Source organism: Rhododendron vialii, chromosome 3a, assembly GCF_030253575.1.
Source record: "Rhododendron vialii isolate Sample 1 chromosome 3a, ASM3025357v1".
Taxonomy (NCBI): Eukaryota; Viridiplantae; Streptophyta; class Magnoliopsida; order Ericales; family Ericaceae; genus Rhododendron; species Rhododendron vialii.
In genome coordinates, this window is record NC_080559.1 from 8,985,702 (window position 1) to 9,004,401 (window position 18,700).

Below are 18,700 nucleotides of genomic sequence, written 5' to 3' on the forward strand. Positions count from 1 at the left end.
ATGGTTGAATATAATCCTCCAACCCTAAAGTAGAGAAGTTTGAGTAGAGATTGGAGAGAGGGTCAAACAAATATAGCTAACTAAATGAGTTAGTGACGCCCACTCCTCTAATTACTTGACTATGATAATTGCAAATAGGCAGGCAAGATTAATTATTGGTATACTTATTTGTTTTAATTAACAACTCTTCATTCCCTTAATCCATCAACTAAACAACCACCCCACACTATTCCACTATTGTAGAAGAGAAGGCTCTTTTCTCAGCTTAGAAAAGACTTGCTGGAAATGAAAGTAGTTGGAGAGGTGTTTCGCATATGGAAAAGTCATTTGGTGGTCTTGTGTCCAAGTTCGTATAGGGGATCATTCCTGCAAAAACGGTGCCAAGCGGCCGTTCATCTCGGCACGGATGATTTGGATTGAAATTTGAACCGTCCATTACTCGGTTAAGATCCGAGCTGTCAATAGCCGAGATGGAACAGCCGGATTGGCTGTTTTGCACCTTCTTTGTAGAGTGTTACTTGGCAACATCCCCCATTCCGTAAACTGCACCTTTCCCTACCCCAATTTCCCTATTTCCAATGGGAAGGAAAAATCACCATTTCAGGGGGAAAAAACTTGGGATTATCAACTGCCGTAACACTTCGTAACTACAGTGGAAAGTTATACTTCAGTCAAGTGAACGACAATTGTCCGAAGACATTTAGCCATTTAGCAGCTTAAGCATTGGCACCACAGCCATAATTTGGATTATTTTGGGTGAAATTTAAGTCCACCCATTGCGCCAAAAAATAGCAAATGTCGTCTTTGTGTGCCTAACTGGCTGGCTATTGCCATTTCACTCACATCATATCCAAACCATTTGATTCATGTTAAAAGGAGAGATGAGTTTGATTCAATGGTCTTGATTTGAGATTGCGTCGAATTAGTCAAAATATTACCAACCGGTAGAGGAGCATTGCTATTTTTTAACTTATTGATATTGACAGACTCGGGGCTGACCCCATTGAAAATTTGCTTTTCTTTCTCGTCTTCTATAGTTCCCAGCAAGAGACATACTACAGAGGCCTAGGCCTGGCACCCTGTTGTCAGAGAAACCATCCTCTCCGTCACAGAAAGGAAATAAATTTCGAAAACTCTAACTCCACGTTCATTTACACACCCAATTATACACTCACACTCATAATAAAAGTGAATTCCATACATACTGGGTGTATAGTATATACAGGCTCCACCCATGTTGTTAGTGTGAATGTATAATTGGGATAGAATGATCGAATAAATTTGGCATGGCCATTTTAACATCATTTCTTTCATTGAGTCTCTAATTGAAGTGATTGTCTTCACGGATCAAAAAAAAAAGTGATTGTCATCACTCTCTCTCTCACACACACACACAGAGTGTTCTAATTCCTGCCACCCAAATCATGTGACTGCCACCAAAATTTACACCAGCAAAACCAAAAACACTGCAACTTGACTGCAACAATTTGGAGTCCATCAATTGCCATATACACGACCTCAGAATCTCCTATATCATCAAACTTGGAAACTGAGATCAGGAGGCCTTCACATCCAACTCGAATTCTTCCACTAAAAAGCAAGCTATTTTGAAGAATAGAAAATAAGAATCACCATATTTTACAAACCACGCTAGGATCTATAATGCAGGACAAAAAAAAAGAAAAAGAAGAGACACGTCTCGTATGAGATTGCAAAGCATTCTTACCACATTGCAATACACTAAAATTCTATATTGAACAGACAGAACCAGAGACCGAAAGTATAGCCATCACTCTCTTCCCAAAAACTTCAATCCAATGCAGCAAGTTGTTGCCGCTCTAGTTTAACTCTAGCCTCAACTTCGGCAGACCAAGCCTCCATTAATATATATGATACAGAAGGCCAAATTCCAATGGGGAACAGAACCATGCATGCCTCTATAAATACCTCATAAACTCATCTGTCAAATTCAATTTCAGCTCAACTTGCCTGAGTTAGCCGTCTGAGTCAACTGGGCCCCATTTTCTTCACAAGAGGAGAGATTCAACATAGAATTCGACCCCACGGTGAATCCATTTGTCTTGACTGATCCTATAGGGCTTTCTCTTGAGGTGGTTGTCTTTGTTGGCTCAGAGAGCTTCACAGATGGCTCGTCTAAGGATTCCATTCGTTTTAAAGATGGCACATCACCTTTACAGTACCTTCTCCACATGTTCCGGTATGATGACTCCAGACCAAGAGTGAATTTTGAACCATCGCAAAGGGGGGACTTAGACATGAGGCGTCTTAGATCCATTCTCAAGTTAGAGAGAGCTGTTACGTCTGAGGCCAAATTCAGTGCCAATTGGACATACTCGTCTTCATTTTTGGCAACCAGATGGCCTAACCCTGGATACAATAGACAGAACATCCATGTTAGTTGGGATCTGGTTAATTAATTTTACTACGTACATGCTTCAACGCACGGACAAAATTGAACTTCCGCACGGGGGGAATCATGACGAAATATAGAGGCAATAAAAGAATACTTAGAACCTTGGGGGGAATTCAATACATATTCTAAAAATCTCCCTAACTAAATGGATGCTATGATAATTAAAAAAAGTTGGAAGACTCACGAAATTAGAAGAAAAACAAGATACATATGCACAAAACCAAAAGATATATGTGATTAGATCTGAATACACTTGCTGCGCTTTAGAAAGGAGAACTGCTTTGGGAAAAATGTGTTAAAAATTTACTTGCATGTCCGAAGTAGGAAATATAGGACTAATGAACAACCAATTCTAAACAGAAGAAGAGAAGGGCTACTATGCCAAGAAAGGTACTAGGAAGGATGCTCCTCACCGACTGTATTGAGAAGACTCACGCCGACGTTATGAGCATGCACTGAACCTCCCATGGTGACGCATGGAACTCCCATGTACAAAGATTCACAAGTAGTAGTTGTCCCAGCATACGGGAAAGTATCCAAACTACAAGAAACGTGAGGAAAACCTCATCAATGTCCTCAATAGGATACAAACTTCTCTTATCTAAAAATACAGCCATCTGTTCCAGCTCAACAGTATATTGCGCAAGTAGGTAAATAAATCAAACCACAGGTCCACAGATAGATAAATCAGTTTCTTTGGACAAGAGGAGACAGGTAAATTATAAAGACAACAGTTTTCTTAATCTTAAATAGAAGAGAATAACTTATTGATGCCAAAATGCCTGCTAAACATCCGTATATACACTCTTAGTCACACACATTTTAAACAGAAAAGGCACCCCTAGAAAGTTCAAAGAAATTTTGATTGAATGAGGTTACGTGTTGTCTTCTTTTTTTATTTCCTACACAAGTACATCCATTAAGTGAAGTGTCCATATCAATAGCTTCTATTATTTTTTTATTTTACTTGTTAAGAAAAATCAATAGCTTCTAATCAAAGCAGAATCAACAACATGCAAAGGCTTACAAAAAGAAAAAACCAATCAGGCAAAGAGCAATAGAGATAAAGATAGTATTATCTAACACCACAGAAAATAGTGTCCATTTAAAGTGGGTTCTCTAGGCAGTAGATCAGGTTCGTGACCATTTTAAGGAGCACAAGAAAAAATGTGGAATGAATTTTCATCCTTAGAAAAGCAATAAAAGAACAAAGTACTACCTTATGTCCATGAGAGCATATGCTTGCATATGGTCATGGTTGAGAAGAATTAGAGGCAAAAGATCAACCCGTAAGGATTCCAATCCTAACTGCTCCAGTGTTGAAAGGAATCTCTGCCTTACACTATCACAACAGAAAGGCTTACACTTAACAACAAGTCGAGAGTTCGGAACTGCACACAAAATTCTTGCCCACACTTGTAGCACTTTAGGCGTGATCTGATAAGAAGGAAAAATCACAAGGTCAAAGTTCACAAGTGAATATACGGATTTCATTATTTAACAAGTATACAATTAGAAAAAACTCCATGTTCCACCCTACTCAATACCTTCGCTAGATTGTTAAAGCTACCAAACGTAATGAAGCCATTGGAAAGAGCAGGAGCTGGAGTTGCAGGCCCAGCTTCAGGGGATGGTGTATAACAAAGGAAGCAATCTGGTAAGCGAACCAACTCCTCAACATGCCTGTCATTTCAAAAGTACAATTGTGTATACTTCACATTGGAAATCCAAATAGTCCCTAGGAATAAAATATGAAATAATATAACTTACTTCTGTCTTGTGTCAGGAGGGTCCGCCAGTGAATCAGTGATTCTATAATCAATGCTCGGCAAACCAGTTGTATTTGGGTAGCCGATCCAAGTCACCTATCAAAGAGGGGCCACAAGAATATAAGAAGCCAAACAAGTACCAGAAGAGAAATCTAGCAACAGATCCATTGCCCAACTAATTCCTGTCCTTGTACACCAATAATTACTTAAATCACATGAAGTGTGCACAAATACCTAGGGATGGCAACGGGGCGGATATGGGTATATCCGTACCCGATACCCGAAAATATTACCCTACCCGAATCCGCCCCAATAATCAAACGGGGAGAGGAGAGTTGTCTCATACCCAAACCAAACGGGGTTCGGGTATTCCCCGAACCGAATGGGTAACCGAATTTAGATGCAGAATTTTCTCTGCTCTTTGATTTTGCCTCGCTTTTCTCAGCATCCAAACAACAGATGAAGCAAATTAAACTCAAGTCCACACGAGAGCATAAACATACAGAAACACATACTATAGACCCACATATAGACATGTCTTAAGTCTGTAAGAGATATAACAGCAAACAAATGGAGACGATTTCCATTTATTGAACTATTTGACGAATGACTAACCTCAGCCTCAGGTCTTCAAAAATAAACGAGATCCATGACAATAATGAGAGAGAGAGAGAGAGAGAGAGAGAGAGAGAGAGAGAGAGAGACATTACATTTCAAAAATAAAACCAGATCTATAACAATAATGGAAACCAAACGACCAGTCTTCGTTGAAGAGGGAGGAACGAACGAAGAACGGATAAGAGGAAGGAAATCGATCAGAGAAGACCGAGGAAATCGATCGGCGAAGACGAGTTCTCCACCACCGTTTGCCATTTCTCTAGGTGTGGTCCGTGTGGAAATGTTCCCGGGGCTGGGAAACCCTAAACTTTGCAAGTACTTATAATCCTTGTATATTTATATAAAGGGGTAATTTTGTAATTTTACTGTACGGTTTGGTTTGGTTTGGGTACGGTTCGACTCGGGGATCGGCTCGGGTGGCAAACAAAACCATACCCGAACGGTTATTTCTTATCCCCACCATACCCATACCCGTGGGGAAAATTTTGGTTATGGTTGGGGGAAAAACTTCAGTTACGGTTCAGATATCCATCGGTTCAGTATAAATTGCCATCCCTACAAATAACCCTAGGAAAAATTGTTTTTGAACAAAAGACCACCTTTAATGGACCCACGTACATGTACCATGAGAGGAGGCTAATGAAGAGTCATATTGAGCATAAACAGATATACATCACAGAGCACACCACAATGCCTTTTGTGCAACGGGAAACATGCACTACAGTCACAGATCATGCCACGACTAAGCCTATGATATGCCAAGGAACAGTACACAAGACAAGGCAAAGACTTGCCATGCTATCCAACACAAGCATTTAAAAATATATGCCCGAGCAAGTACATTATTTTGGCACGACCAAAGTGTATCTATACGTGCGTGTGCGCACACGTGCATTTTGGGGATACAGAAACAACCAACAATTTGTACAGCAGGCATATGGAGAAAGAAAAGATACAAAATTAAGGGTTTTATCTACTGGTGAAATCAAGATAGCATCCCAAATCCCAATTTCCATCAGGAAGAGTTTTCTTGCTACAATAGGCCTGAACGTCGCCCTATGTGACAACATATGTGACTGAAGGCATGAAGATTATTTATGTTATAGACTTTTGTGAATGATCTATTCATAAATTTGGTTTATCATGTAACAACACAACCCCCAGCAGCAATTCACACTTCATCCAAAGCAACTTGAACTCAACAGGAATATATCTAAGGGAGATAATGATAAGTCACTTCTTTAATTACCTGAATAGGTGCAGGTCGGCATGCCATCATTCCCAACTTATTATTAGCAGTATGACCGGTAAGTTCTACCAAGATATCAACACTATCTTCTCTAACCATGCTCGCAACCTTCTTCTCATCGATCCCGTAAATATCTCTCCATACTCCACCCTTTTTTAAGACCTTGTCTCTGAATCTATTAGTTTTTGCATCTGCCTGCAACATGGAAAGAAAAGGACAAATTCATGGACTTCATCTCCACAGAGGGCAGTAGAGTATTCATTCTGCATATGCAAGGATAGGGAAACAGAGAGACTAATGGATTAATAGCTCAAAGATAACCAAGCATTTAAGATGTCAAACAAGTTCCAAAATAACACCCCAAAGAAGCATGAAATGGTGCATACTAAGACCTAAGGATTGAAAAGCATAGGTGGGTAATGTTAACAGTTCTAAATTTTCTGGGAAAAAAATAAATCAACAGCGAAAAGGATTACCTTCACGACAGCTGAATAAACTACCACCTTGTAATTCGCATAGTCATGAAACACAAGAGGTGCTTCAATGAAATATGATACAGAGTGGGTAAAATAATCAGGTGATACATATCCAATAATGAGAGGTCGTTCAGGATCTTTTCGGTTGTCCCATGAATTGTACCGTTGATGTAACCTCATAAAGCGCCTACCCCAATCTCTGCAAGGATAAATTGTAATTTACACACAGCCCAAAGCAGCATAAAAAAGAAGAAGATAAAATCCCAATAAAAATCTACGTTCTGACTTCTGAAACATAAACTAACATATTGACCAATTAATAAAAGAAAAATATAGTCCATGACGGGACAGCCAAGTGGCTTACGCCCATTCCCCTGACAAACAGACTCAAGCTTAGTGCCATTTACTTGCATATAAAAAAACTAACATAAAAACAATACACCCGTATGGGAGGGGGGAAACTGAGTAGATCTTCCATATGTAAATTCATGAAAAGCATTAAATGATGTATTTATTATATTTTGTGATCAAGAAGCAATTGATAACAATATATAAGGTCTTCAGGAGCAAGTATGAAAGACTCCTAGAAAGATTACGGCAGGAAAACACCATGTCATTCCTTTCCAAACAAGTTTCCCTCTCCAACCAACTCTTCCTAGTCAACACTAGATTATGATTTCTGAAATGCCTAAGAGTTTTCATGCATTATACCACCAATACTAATTTTTGGTCAGAGTTTGCAGAATCAAGGAAACAAATACCCCAAAAATCGAAAAAGATTTAAGTGTCAGAAAGATGAGAACAAGAAATTTAAACAAACCAGTCATGCAATTCCTCTTATTCGTTGACTTCTACAGACACTTTTGCCAAAACTGATTTCAAGCAACAAGAACTAATCCCTAGAAAATCTAGACAACAGATGCCATCTATTCCGATACTACTAGAATAGCAGATCCTTGCACGGCACTATGATATTTGCAATTGTGACTCACAAGTCCTCAATGTCAAGGATTAAATCTACTATAAGTATCAACTCCTGCCTGACATTTAAAAGAGCATACAAGTGAGAAAAACTGACAATATAAGCAGGTAAACAGGATTAAAAATTAACACTAAAAAGCACAGGTGTTTGCCTTAATTGGGTACGCAACTATACTGGCTTCTAATGATACAAAATAATTGAATCCATTTGAAATTGAATTAGCCATGGAAATGCTACACAGTAGTCCGGCTTCCACTTCATGTAATTATCTCTGTAGCAATTGCTCGGAGTTGTCTCCATTAGAAGCAAAATTTCAAATTTCTATAACAAAGACTTCTTTAGCAACACTCAATAGAGACAACGAATTCATGTAGCTAAATCTGGACTTAAGGCTCGGTTTCATTTGGTTTGACTTCCTTAGCAAACACATTCAAAGAAGTCATATGCACACTGATAGCAGTTAATCGAACCTGTGAGCCTCAAATAGTTTGTCGTCAGCTCCCTCATCTATGTAGTTCATAGCAAGCAACCGGTTCTACAAGAAATGGACACCAGAATAGGAGAAAAAATTGCATAATCCAACAGCAATAGAAATATTCAACAAAATAGAAAAACAGATTGCATACATGAAAAGGCTCAAGTACTTCAATTGAAGTAATATCACAAAGTCGTATTCCAACCCCCCCGCCAAGAAAAAGAAACCCAAAAACATCTACAACAATCAATGCAATAAATCCATGAGGAAGTCCTTTGCAAACTTCAATCCCCAACCTCTCAAGACTGATCATTCTGCGTCTGATCCATTTTTTTTTGAAAACTTTGGCAGCAACGCCAGAAGGAAAAAAAATAAAAGCAGCAGTCTTGTAAACATGTGTCATCTGTTCACTATAGTATTAGTAAGACAACATTTGATGAGGGAGAGCAGGTTTCTATACCAATCATAAGAACATCAAAATAAAAAGTGCAAAAACTATGAGGCAATAAAGTTGGATTATTTAGTTTCAAGTCGAACTCACTTGAGAACAATTAAGATCATGGGTAAAGTGTTTTTATCTCATTAAAATCCTATGATACAGTTAGGTCGGAGATCAATAACATCTGCTTCTGATACATTTCCTTCTACTTTTTGGCTTAAGAATATCTGGACTAGCCGGTTGGGGCCAACAATTGATGGAAAGCACAATATAAGATTTCACGTAGAGCTCACTTATTGCTTTTTCAAATCATATTTAGCGTTATTTAGTCACACATTAAATGCACTGTTAGGTTTACAATGCTGCTGGAAGATTTAGCGGCAATAGTAGGTTTCAACATTTGATTACTACGGTTTTATTATTTGGACATGAGGAGTGGTCATAGTCCATGGATCATAAATGGAGACAAATGAAATTTAAAGAAATTACATCTGGGATTCAAGTTGGTCTAGAATATTTGGAGTTACCAAATAGTTTCTAGGCTCCATTTGTCTCGACCTAAAATATTGTAAACCAACATTTTTCCACATGTGAAAATACTTTGTAGAAAAAACTATGTTCCTTTCTATTTTTAGCGGTTCAATTCAAAAATATCTTCGGGAAGACCAGATTGCACTTCCTTGCTCTAAGAAACAATTACGTGTGACCAACAAAGAACTGATACTTGGAAGAGAACATTTGCAACCTTGGGTTGAAAATGGAAACTCTGCAGAGATTGTGTAGAACTAATAATAGTGGAGACAAATATACACACAGAAAAAGTAAATCTGGCCTCAAACATTGGTTTTTGGGCAACAGGTCACTAAAATCACCACCATATCCCCAACCAACACCTTGCCAATGCCATCAATTGCATGAAAATCTCTAACCCCAAATTACTTTCTTCATTATGTACGGGAATTAAATCTATAGCTTGAAACGACAATAGGATAAGGTTTGAAGATGGGGAGATGATCCAACCATGCCTTTCCAAAATCACATTAACCTTTAGACATGTAAACCAAATAGCAAAAATACCTGGCCTGCATTGCGAGAATCGGGGTCAATCTTAAGGCATTGCTCATAAGCTTCAATAGCCAGAGATATACTGCCAGCATCTCTATAAAGAACCCCTACAAAACAAAAAACAATTATGAGAGAGAGAGAGAGAGAATAGTTTCAAAAGAGATTTTCCATTTTGGCCTCCAGACAAAAAATCTATAACAATAGACATCCTATGATACTAAAAGTCACCGCACAACAGAAAAGCTCATATCTATTTAGTTTTCAAACTCAGCTTCAACAAGGATTCCTATTTTGGGTGCATAATTACATTAATGACTTCAAAGGGCACAAACTCCAAACACAGTGCGTCCACTAGAAGCCAACTATACCCATGCACACAACTCTCACAAAATTCAGCAAAAGCAAAAGAAGCATCACAAACATTCCCCTTCAAGCCAGAAATTCAACAAATCTAGAAGAGCCAATGTTGAGTCTATGAATCTCCATCCCTAAGAAACGAATACGATTTCAGTAAGCATAAGTCATATCTCTAACAACCCAGAATTCTGCTAGATAAATGATGAATACACGATGGATTAATTTCAGGCAGACTACTAATAAAAAAATGAGATGGGTTACTCCAATGCAAGGACATAAACAGGAGACATCATCCAGCCTCCTCCAATGTCGGGTATGGGTGTGGAGAAAATCAGTTTGTCATAGTGCTGTGAATTGTGAACTAAAAACATATTCCCTAACCATCTCGTTGGGTTGTGTCTGGGATTCTGCGTGACAATATTAACGTCCATTTACATCTATTACGATTGGTTGCGGAGTCAAGAATTCATTGGAGTCCAAATATGCGTAGGGTTTTCACTATTTTGTGATCCTCTCTCCACATATTGGGGATTGGGTGTGGAGTCTAGAATTCACTGGGAACCAAAAACATGTATAAGGTTTAACTTTTCATAACTTATGGTCGACTCTCTACACCTATTGGGATTTGGGTGGGGTGAGGAGTCTAGAATTCACTAGGAACACGTGTAGGGATTGCCCATAACTACTGAAATTGGAAATTCTAACAACTTTGTTGAGAATAGACCACAGTAATAGAGATGCAGGTGAAACAGAAAAACACCAATGGAAACAAGGTGACCATTGAGCCGGAAATTGGTAATTGGTTTGGGGCTCAGGTCCTGGTGAAGTGTTTTGAGTGTTGTAGAATCTTGTTTGTCGAAAGTTCGTACACCCTACAGCCCATTTTGTACAATGGATTCTCTCTTGTCCGTGGACGTAGGCTGGTTAATGCTGTACCACGTAAATTCCATGGTGTGTTCTTTCTCTTTGCTTTGTGCATTATTGTGCATCTATTCGTAATCATGGGAACAGGAAACAATTCCAACAGCTTGGCCTTCTACATTTCCACCCAATATACCACACGGCATAGGATGGCTTAAGTTGAATGTGACGAGATGAATACTTAAGTTCTTTGGCACCAAATGTTGAACATCGAGTGTCAGATGTCTTGAACACTTCACTATTTTGGGAAAAACTTTATATTATAAATGCATTACAACCCTGTAAAGCTAGTGAGAAACTTCAAATTCAAGTCTGCTGAAAAAACACAAGTGTAACTCAAATAGGTATGTAGGACTTCATTGGAAAAGTTCAACAGCTATAAGTTGTCATATTCATCAACATTACACAAGGTCTTGGACACTAACGAAGCATGGCAAAAAACATGATTTGCTGAGAGAGAGAGAGACCTAGGTTATTATATGCTTCTGCATATGTGGGGTTCGCAACAATAGCTTTTTCAATCATGCTTGCAGCAGCATCCATTTTACCCTGCAAAAATAAAACCCCACAATACTTGTCATTCATGGTCAGTTGTGCCTTATCCTTCCTTCCAAATTTCTTAATTGATAGTATGAAAACTGAACCTGTACTGTGTAGACAACGCCAAGATTGTTCAAGGACTGAGAGAAGTTTGGTTTGATGGATAGAGCCAACTGCAGAGAAATGAATAGCAATTTCTGTCATGCCTAGACTCCCTTGAACCTTATAAGTTATAATGACCAAATAAGTATCAAAAGTTTGCCTGATAACACTCCACAGCTTTATCAAGGTTGTCACGGTCTTTGTATATCACGCCTAGATTATTGCATGCCTCCGCACAATGGGGATTGAAGTGGAAAGCAAGTTCATAAAACACAATTGCCTGCATAGACATTAACTAAATCTTGTCAAGTTCTAGGTTTTAAATTACATCAAGTTACGACTAAAGAAACAACTGAAGAAAAAAGTAGACAAGGCCACTAGGTTCTTGAATAAGAACACATCTTTTCTCACAAGGCAACTATTTGAGAATATAGGTTTCCTGGAGATTGCTTCAGAATCACACAGATGAACGTCCGAGAAATAGAGAACACAATACTTTCGTAAATATATTTACCATGTCAAACTTCAGCATTTCCCCATATGCAACGCCGAGATTATACATGGCATCAGCATAATGCCAGTTATAATACAGAGCCTTCTTGTAGTAAGCCACACCTTTGTTGATGTCTCCCTCTAATTTGACCTGAATATATCATGAATCCAGAATCAAATAAAAAAGGTGGTAATTGTGCAAACCAGAACAGTAAGATTTCTACAAGCGCGTCTTCCACGAAATAATATTGACTGTTAAAAAGTGATCCTTGAATTTCTCTCCTTAATATAATCCACAGTAAAATCTATGACCAGTATCATGTCATAAAAAAAAAAAAAAATCTATGACCAGTTTACTCCCAGTGTGAGGTGATGGGGGTCTGGCAGAGGTAGAGAACAAAAACCAAACTTTCGGCATTATGTGCACAAAGTGGCTGCCCTCAAGTTCAAAACCATAGGCCACTAATCCATGAGTAACACAGGAAGATTCTAAAAATTTGTCCAGAATGTGATCCTAGAAAGTTAATATTGTTTTGTGGCGTCATCTTCATCACTGAATTGATATAAGCAGAGAAATTACGTGGTGAATGAATGAATATTGAGTTCAACGAAAAACATACTTAAGCAACATGGAACGTTAGTATATCAAAAAATCAGCATAACTTGCACCAACTACGACTGATCTAGCATTAGACCATCCAAACTACTGACTATGATGCAGCGAGGAGTCACATGCAATAACATATATGATTTGTCAAGGGAACACAACAGTATCCAGACTATGATACCCTGAACGACATCATGTAGTTTGACATGCAAGATCATGACGATTAATTCTGTGACTACAATTGTCTCAGAAGACCCACCTTTGTTCCCAAATCTGTCAGTGCAATAGCCATGTTGTTCTTTGCAATCTCAAAGTTCGGTGACACAGCAAGACACCTGAGAACCCACAAGCATAAAGCACATGTCATCAGCAGCAGAGGAAAACTATCAATCACATACTACATATCTTCAAGCCAACACTAAACAACATGATTCCTCACAAGTAGCCTACCTCTCATAACAGGCAATAGCCGATTCCAACTCTCCACGATTCTTATAGATGACACCCATGTTGCAATATGCTTCAGCATACATGGGCCTCTCTAATGCAGCCTTCTCATAGCAACCTAGGGCCATGTCATATTGCATCATTTCCGAATAAACAACACCAAGGTTATAATATGCAGGCTGCAAAAGCAAAATCAAGTCATTACAGAGTGTGCATGCGCATATAACCACATATGAAACAAACTACAAGTTCTTGCGCAAGGGACTGATGAAGCAGAGATTTAAGGGAATATGAATTACAGCATAATGGGGATCTATTTTAATAGCTTCATAGTATTTCTGTATTCCCTCCTGAGTGTTGCCGGCAAGCTTTAAGCTAGTTCCGAGATCTGTCAAAACGATTGACAGGCATTCTGCTGCTGCTTTGTAAGAAGGGTCCACTTTCAGAGCCTTCTGATATGACTGCATCAAATAAAATTGGATGAGATCATGTGACAAGCAAAAAGGCACAATTTTTGGAGGGAACAATTATCCTGAAGATCGAATATTTGAATCTCACATACCAAGTGAAGATAGAAAGCAAAAGACTACGTTTTGCTATTTAGGTATGAATAATAGAAGGATATTTTTGGTCCAAAACAACTAGTATACCGCTCCTAAACGGTTACATAGGGTGCGGTTTAGCTGCACCTTAATACCCTAGTATGATACAAGTTCAACCTCCCATCAAGACCATTTTGTTTTGATAGTACCCTTACCCAAACTAAATATTGGAAGGTGGAGTTAGGGGTTAATCTAGCTCAACTAAAACACCAAATCACAGAAGTATCTCTTTGCAACCGACATGTTGCAGGAAAAATTCAACTCCATTTCTACATAGGTTGGGGCAAAATAAGGTGACAGAAGACAGGCAAGAGAAATGATAAATTCGAAGAATCATTTATAATCTTATTCATCATGTTACACATGAATCAAGCATGGATCAGAATTTCTACAGGCCTACCCTTCCCATAAATGATTCCTTTCGAAACAATAATACTAGTAGGTGTAAGTACATTGTCTGAGAAACAAAATATAATGCTACTAACAAGTTGAGAGTGCCAGTATATATTGCAGACGTTCCTATTAAACTCAACCAGTAATAACCGTGTTCAGAATAAACAGACACAAAAGACAAGCAATGCATGGAACAGGAAGTTTATGTTGAATATAACCAAGGCCACTGCGTCAAATAACAACTACACTATTTATACTTGATAAGGATATGGTGTTAAGCATACCTCCGCAGCTTCAACGAGCCGACACTCTTCTTTGTACAAAATACCACAATGAGTTAGAGCGCAAGCATTTTGCGGGTCCAATCTGATGGCTTCAGCAAAACTCTCGAAAGCAAGCCTTCCCATATTCTGCATCTGCAGGCAAATCCCTTTGCCAATGTGAGCTTCCAAATTTTCATTATCCGTCACCAATATACTCTCATAAAGAGCAAGAGCATCAACAAATTTGTTCCTGGAGCGAAGAATGTTGGCGTATGACAGAGGATCCTTCCCTTCAAATTTCTTCTGCCCAGGGCTAATGCAGCCGAGAGAGCTACTGGTCGGAGAAGCCTGCTCCACTCCTTTCAGGAATCCATTATCTCCGACTAGGTCCCTGTGTTTCCCATTGCCGGCATCCTTTTCTGTCCACGCCATCTGGGTAAGCTACAAGCTCACTTACCTACAAGCTCACTTTCCTTAACTAAAATCATCAAAAGTAGGAAATTATAAGTTCTGATCCAAATCAGGAACACATGGTCTCCAACTGGATACTTCGGCTTCTGTTACCAGCATCTTTCTTCAGTCCATACCATCTGGGTAAACTACAATCCGCCTTTCCTAAATCAAGATCACCAAAAACTAGGACAATATAAGTTTTGATTAAAATAGCGATTGCAAGAAACAACAGTGAACTTTCCAGAAACTAACGCCTAACGGGCAGTCGGGCACCCCTCATATATCATGCTACATCAGCTAGTTTGAGCTCTTTTTTTCCAACACAATATCTGGAAAAAAAAACATACACATATAAATATTAGTATGTACATATGTATGTGTATGTGTGTACTGTATGAGAATCTATATTCCTTCAATTAAGTAAGAAAGATGAAAAAAAAACCCAACTTTACAGTATTGGTAACTCAAATCCCTAGCCTTGAATGTTACCTATAATCAGCTAAGTTTTACTTTGCAACTACGCTTTTACAATTTTTTCTAATAGCTAAGTTGAGGAGACTCGAAGATGAGTCTCTACAATGGAAGTAATGTGACTCAGCAACTACCAAGTACCAACCATGCCACATAGATTATTACACAACTATGCCAAAAAGAACAAATAGCTCAACACGCTTAGTTAGTAGTTTTAACTATGAACTCACGTCCCTAAACAAAATGACCAAAACAAACAAAACGTAAATTTTGATGCAAAGCATGAATACGTGAATAACGCGTAAACTTGCTAGGCAGAAACTACAAGGCAAACCCTATCTCAACTACTCTGCAACATCAAGTAGTTCTACTCATTCGAGCACAGGGCGAAAATAATCCTTGTTAGACATGGAACCCATAGACTTGAATATGTACTTAGAACCAACTAAGAGCATCCGCAATGGGAATAATCAAAATCAATAACCAAAATGTGCCACGTCAGCATTTGATTATCCATTTAGTTCATAATCAAACTTAACAACCTTTACCTCTACATTGGTTATTTTTGCATCCCTACAAAAAAAAACCCCCACAGTACGCAATGCACCTATGTCCAATTGCACACGAGTTCCAATCACGCACTCGACCACACCAAATTATTCGTCTCGATAAGACGATTCTAATGTGGGGTATTTTTTAGTTATTGAGTTTTGAGTTTGGTTATTAGGTTTGGTTATTGAGTTTTGGTTATTGGTAAAAGTTGTTAAGTTTGATTATGGAATGAGTAGAATTTGATTATTTGCTAAAAGACTTGTAACTTTGCTTATTACAATGTGAGGTGTTTTTTTAGCATTGTTGTTAAGTTTGCTTATCCATATCGATTTGATTATTACAATGGGGATGCTCTAAGCTTTACTATGCATTATGCAGTTGTTTTAACTACCAGAGTTATGGAGACTCGAAAAAGGACTCCCCTTTAATGCTGCCGTAATGCAACCTAATCTGTTGGGATCCGCTATGGAACACTTAGCAACTACGCAAAGTACAACAAACTAATAGGAACTCGAAATTTTGACCAATTGAAGAACGGCACCGAATTTCTTATGCTAATACATGCACAGATACATATAGCGTGCGTGTTTTTGTATGTGCAAACGTGCAGAGACAATTCCCTAATAAGCCATTTGAGCCCTAGATAATGTACAACGGATCAAACAATCACGCTTTTAATCATAGTTGATCGCAGAAACCCTAAGGACAAAAAAAAAAATAGGGGTTTGAGAGAGAGAGAGAGAGAGAGAGAGAGAGAGAGACTTAAACCTCACATTCAAGGTCCACCGGCGCGCGATGCTTCGGCAAACACCACTGTCTGAAATCAAGAGTGGTATATAAGTTTGTGTATGTAAATATATTTATGTAGAGAGAGACAGAGATGGAGGAGGGGTTGTGATGGGGGGATTCGAGCCAGGCCCGACTCTCTCTCTCTCTCTCTCTCCGACACACTGGTCTGGTCTGATGTGGTCTCCAAAGCTGCACCGGAGCTGCCCCTCTCTCGGAGTGTTGGTCGGTTCGCTACATACACAGCCGCGGTATAAATACACTCCCAAAGTTTCTCTCCACACCCACGGCACATGCCCGGACTTGTGTCAAGTTTTTCTTTGATCACGACTTAGGTAAAATTATAAAATTACCCTTCATAAATTTTTTCATTTTTTCTTCACACGTGAAGGGTAATCAAGTAATTTTGTATCATTACAAAAAAAAAAGAAGCATTTAAACGAAAGGTAAATGTGAAAATCAATTCATCTTTTAAAAATTTACAGTAACTTTTTAAGGAAATATACATTAAATGCACTTTAAGTGACATCAAAATGTGCTTATTATCCAAATAGCCCCTTCAATTCAAATTTTGAAATTGTTCATACGGTTTTGTGAAGGTCATTTTTGAAAAACGACAAAGATTATGGCTTTGACTTTTGAAAGTGGACGTGTATTTTAGGACGTCTCAAAATAAAAAGATGCACGAAAAAAATGGACGAAGGGAGTATAAATTTTTGAAGAAGGAAAACATATTAATAAACAGATTGAACCGGAGATATTCCATTAGGAAATTCTATGATCTAGTCCAAAGGAGTTAGCATTGAAGAATTTAAACTTGAGATTTTAGGAGGAAGTAATCCCCTAAGTCCGAAGCTAGACCGTTTGACCAACCCTTGGTTTTGGTCAACCCCACTTGGTTTTAACAAGATTGACCCCTAAAGACCCATTGCCAGTTCATTTCAGCCCTGCAATGAAGTTCACGCCCACCATAAGAAAAAGCTCTATAATCACAGTACTGTACATTCATCTCTTTGAGTTCAATGCGCTGAGTGTCAAAGGTCAGGTCAGGTCAGGTCACCATGGCACCATTAATTCATAGTGCGTGTGTGAAGTCACATGTTCTACGGATCACGTGTAATTGGTAGGAATACCAAATGCTAGTTTTCTCAATCTCAAATGGCTCTTTGCTTTATATTTGCCTTCTTTATAATAAGCTATATATAGATCAACTCAAGTGTTTCTCATTTTTATATTCTACTTTTGAGAGTTTAAAAAGTCCTTAGTTCCAATTCTCTCTCTCTCTGGTAAAATGGAAATGCATTAAAATAAATTACAGTAAGTGTTTACAGTTCTAGGGTAGACAATCTTATAAATTCGCACGAAATATATCTGCAATATAATTTGGAAAATAAAGATAAACATAGTAATTTCCAACAGAAACCGGAGCATCATTTGTCAACACATCTGCACATCAATTAACTTCTCGATAGATATGTTTGATGGACATCGCTTCAAGCTCCTCCATAAGGGACCTGCAATCAAGTAAGATATTACCAAGGGGATGATTAGCCATTTCTTGATCTTTTAGCAGCTGGATAACACCCAAAGCATTTGTTTCTACTTCCAGATTCCTCACATGTTCCACGTTTGCAAAGATAAGCCCATCTCGCAAGGCCCATGGTTCGGTCATGAGGCCAGAGTTTTTTTTGATCCTCATGAGGCCAGAGTTTGCAAGGAGAATTCTGTGAAAATCCCAAAGCCATCTGCCACTGTGATCCCGGAGAAGTCCTCCGGTGGCTGCCATCCCCGTGGATGGATTAAGGGAGCCATCCGTGTTAAGTTTGACAAAGTTTTTCTTAGGAGGTATCCAACCAACGAGAAAATCACTCCTTTGGTACGTTACTGACAATGAAATACCAGTCCGAAGCTTTATTCCTTAGGCCCCGTTTGGATGCGTCCAAGGGGGTATTATTTTGGACCCAGGTATAAGACCTGGAGCCCACCGTTTACCCTCGTTTGGCAACGACAAAGGGATGGGTTTTCATTTGCACCGGTTTTGGCTTAATACCAAAGAAGGGGGGATCTGGCGGTTTAATTTTCGGACAGAATCTGAGGTCTCCATAATTTATCCCCCCAATTCTTCTTTGAAATTGGACGATTTTACCCCTCCTTATACCCCTTCTCTCACCCAGCTTTCCATTTTTGATTTTACGATTTTCTTAAGA

At 38.7% G+C, this 18,700-nt stretch overlaps 1 protein-coding gene across 7 annotated transcripts; it reads right to left on the bottom strand.

Annotated features, from left to right (window-relative positions):
• Positions 1 to 1,427: 1,427 nt before the first annotated feature.
• Positions 1,428 to 16,777, bottom strand: LOC131318809 (probable UDP-N-acetylglucosamine--peptide N-acetylglucosaminyltransferase SPINDLY). Of its 7 annotated transcripts, XM_058348787.1 has the most exons (19): positions 16,476 to 16,777; positions 14,937 to 15,013; positions 14,253 to 14,846; positions 13,273 to 13,434; positions 12,977 to 13,152; positions 12,786 to 12,861; positions 11,942 to 12,070; positions 11,588 to 11,707; positions 11,430 to 11,498; positions 11,253 to 11,334; positions 9,520 to 9,614; positions 7,999 to 8,063; positions 6,547 to 6,745; positions 6,071 to 6,265; positions 4,205 to 4,299; positions 3,982 to 4,117; positions 3,654 to 3,871; positions 2,848 to 2,975; positions 1,428 to 2,388 (listed from the first exon to the last, which is right to left on the bottom strand). In XM_058348787.1, exons 3-19 carry the CDS (start codon positions 14,661 to 14,663, stop codon positions 1,976 to 1,978), a joined length of 2,769 nt encoding a protein of 922 aa, XP_058204770.1. In that variant the 5' UTR covers positions 14,664 to 14,846; positions 14,937 to 15,013; positions 16,476 to 16,777; the 3' UTR covers positions 1,428 to 1,975. The 7 variants fall into 7 exon arrangements, with proteins under 7 accessions (XP_058204770.1, XP_058204775.1, XP_058204769.1 ...); XM_058348792.1 differs by lacking the exon at positions 14,937 to 15,013 and having other exon boundaries at positions 14,253 to 14,841; positions 16,481 to 16,777; XM_058348786.1 differs by lacking the exon at positions 14,937 to 15,013 and having other exon boundaries at positions 16,481 to 16,777.
• Positions 16,778 to 18,700: the final 1,923 nt, after the last annotated feature.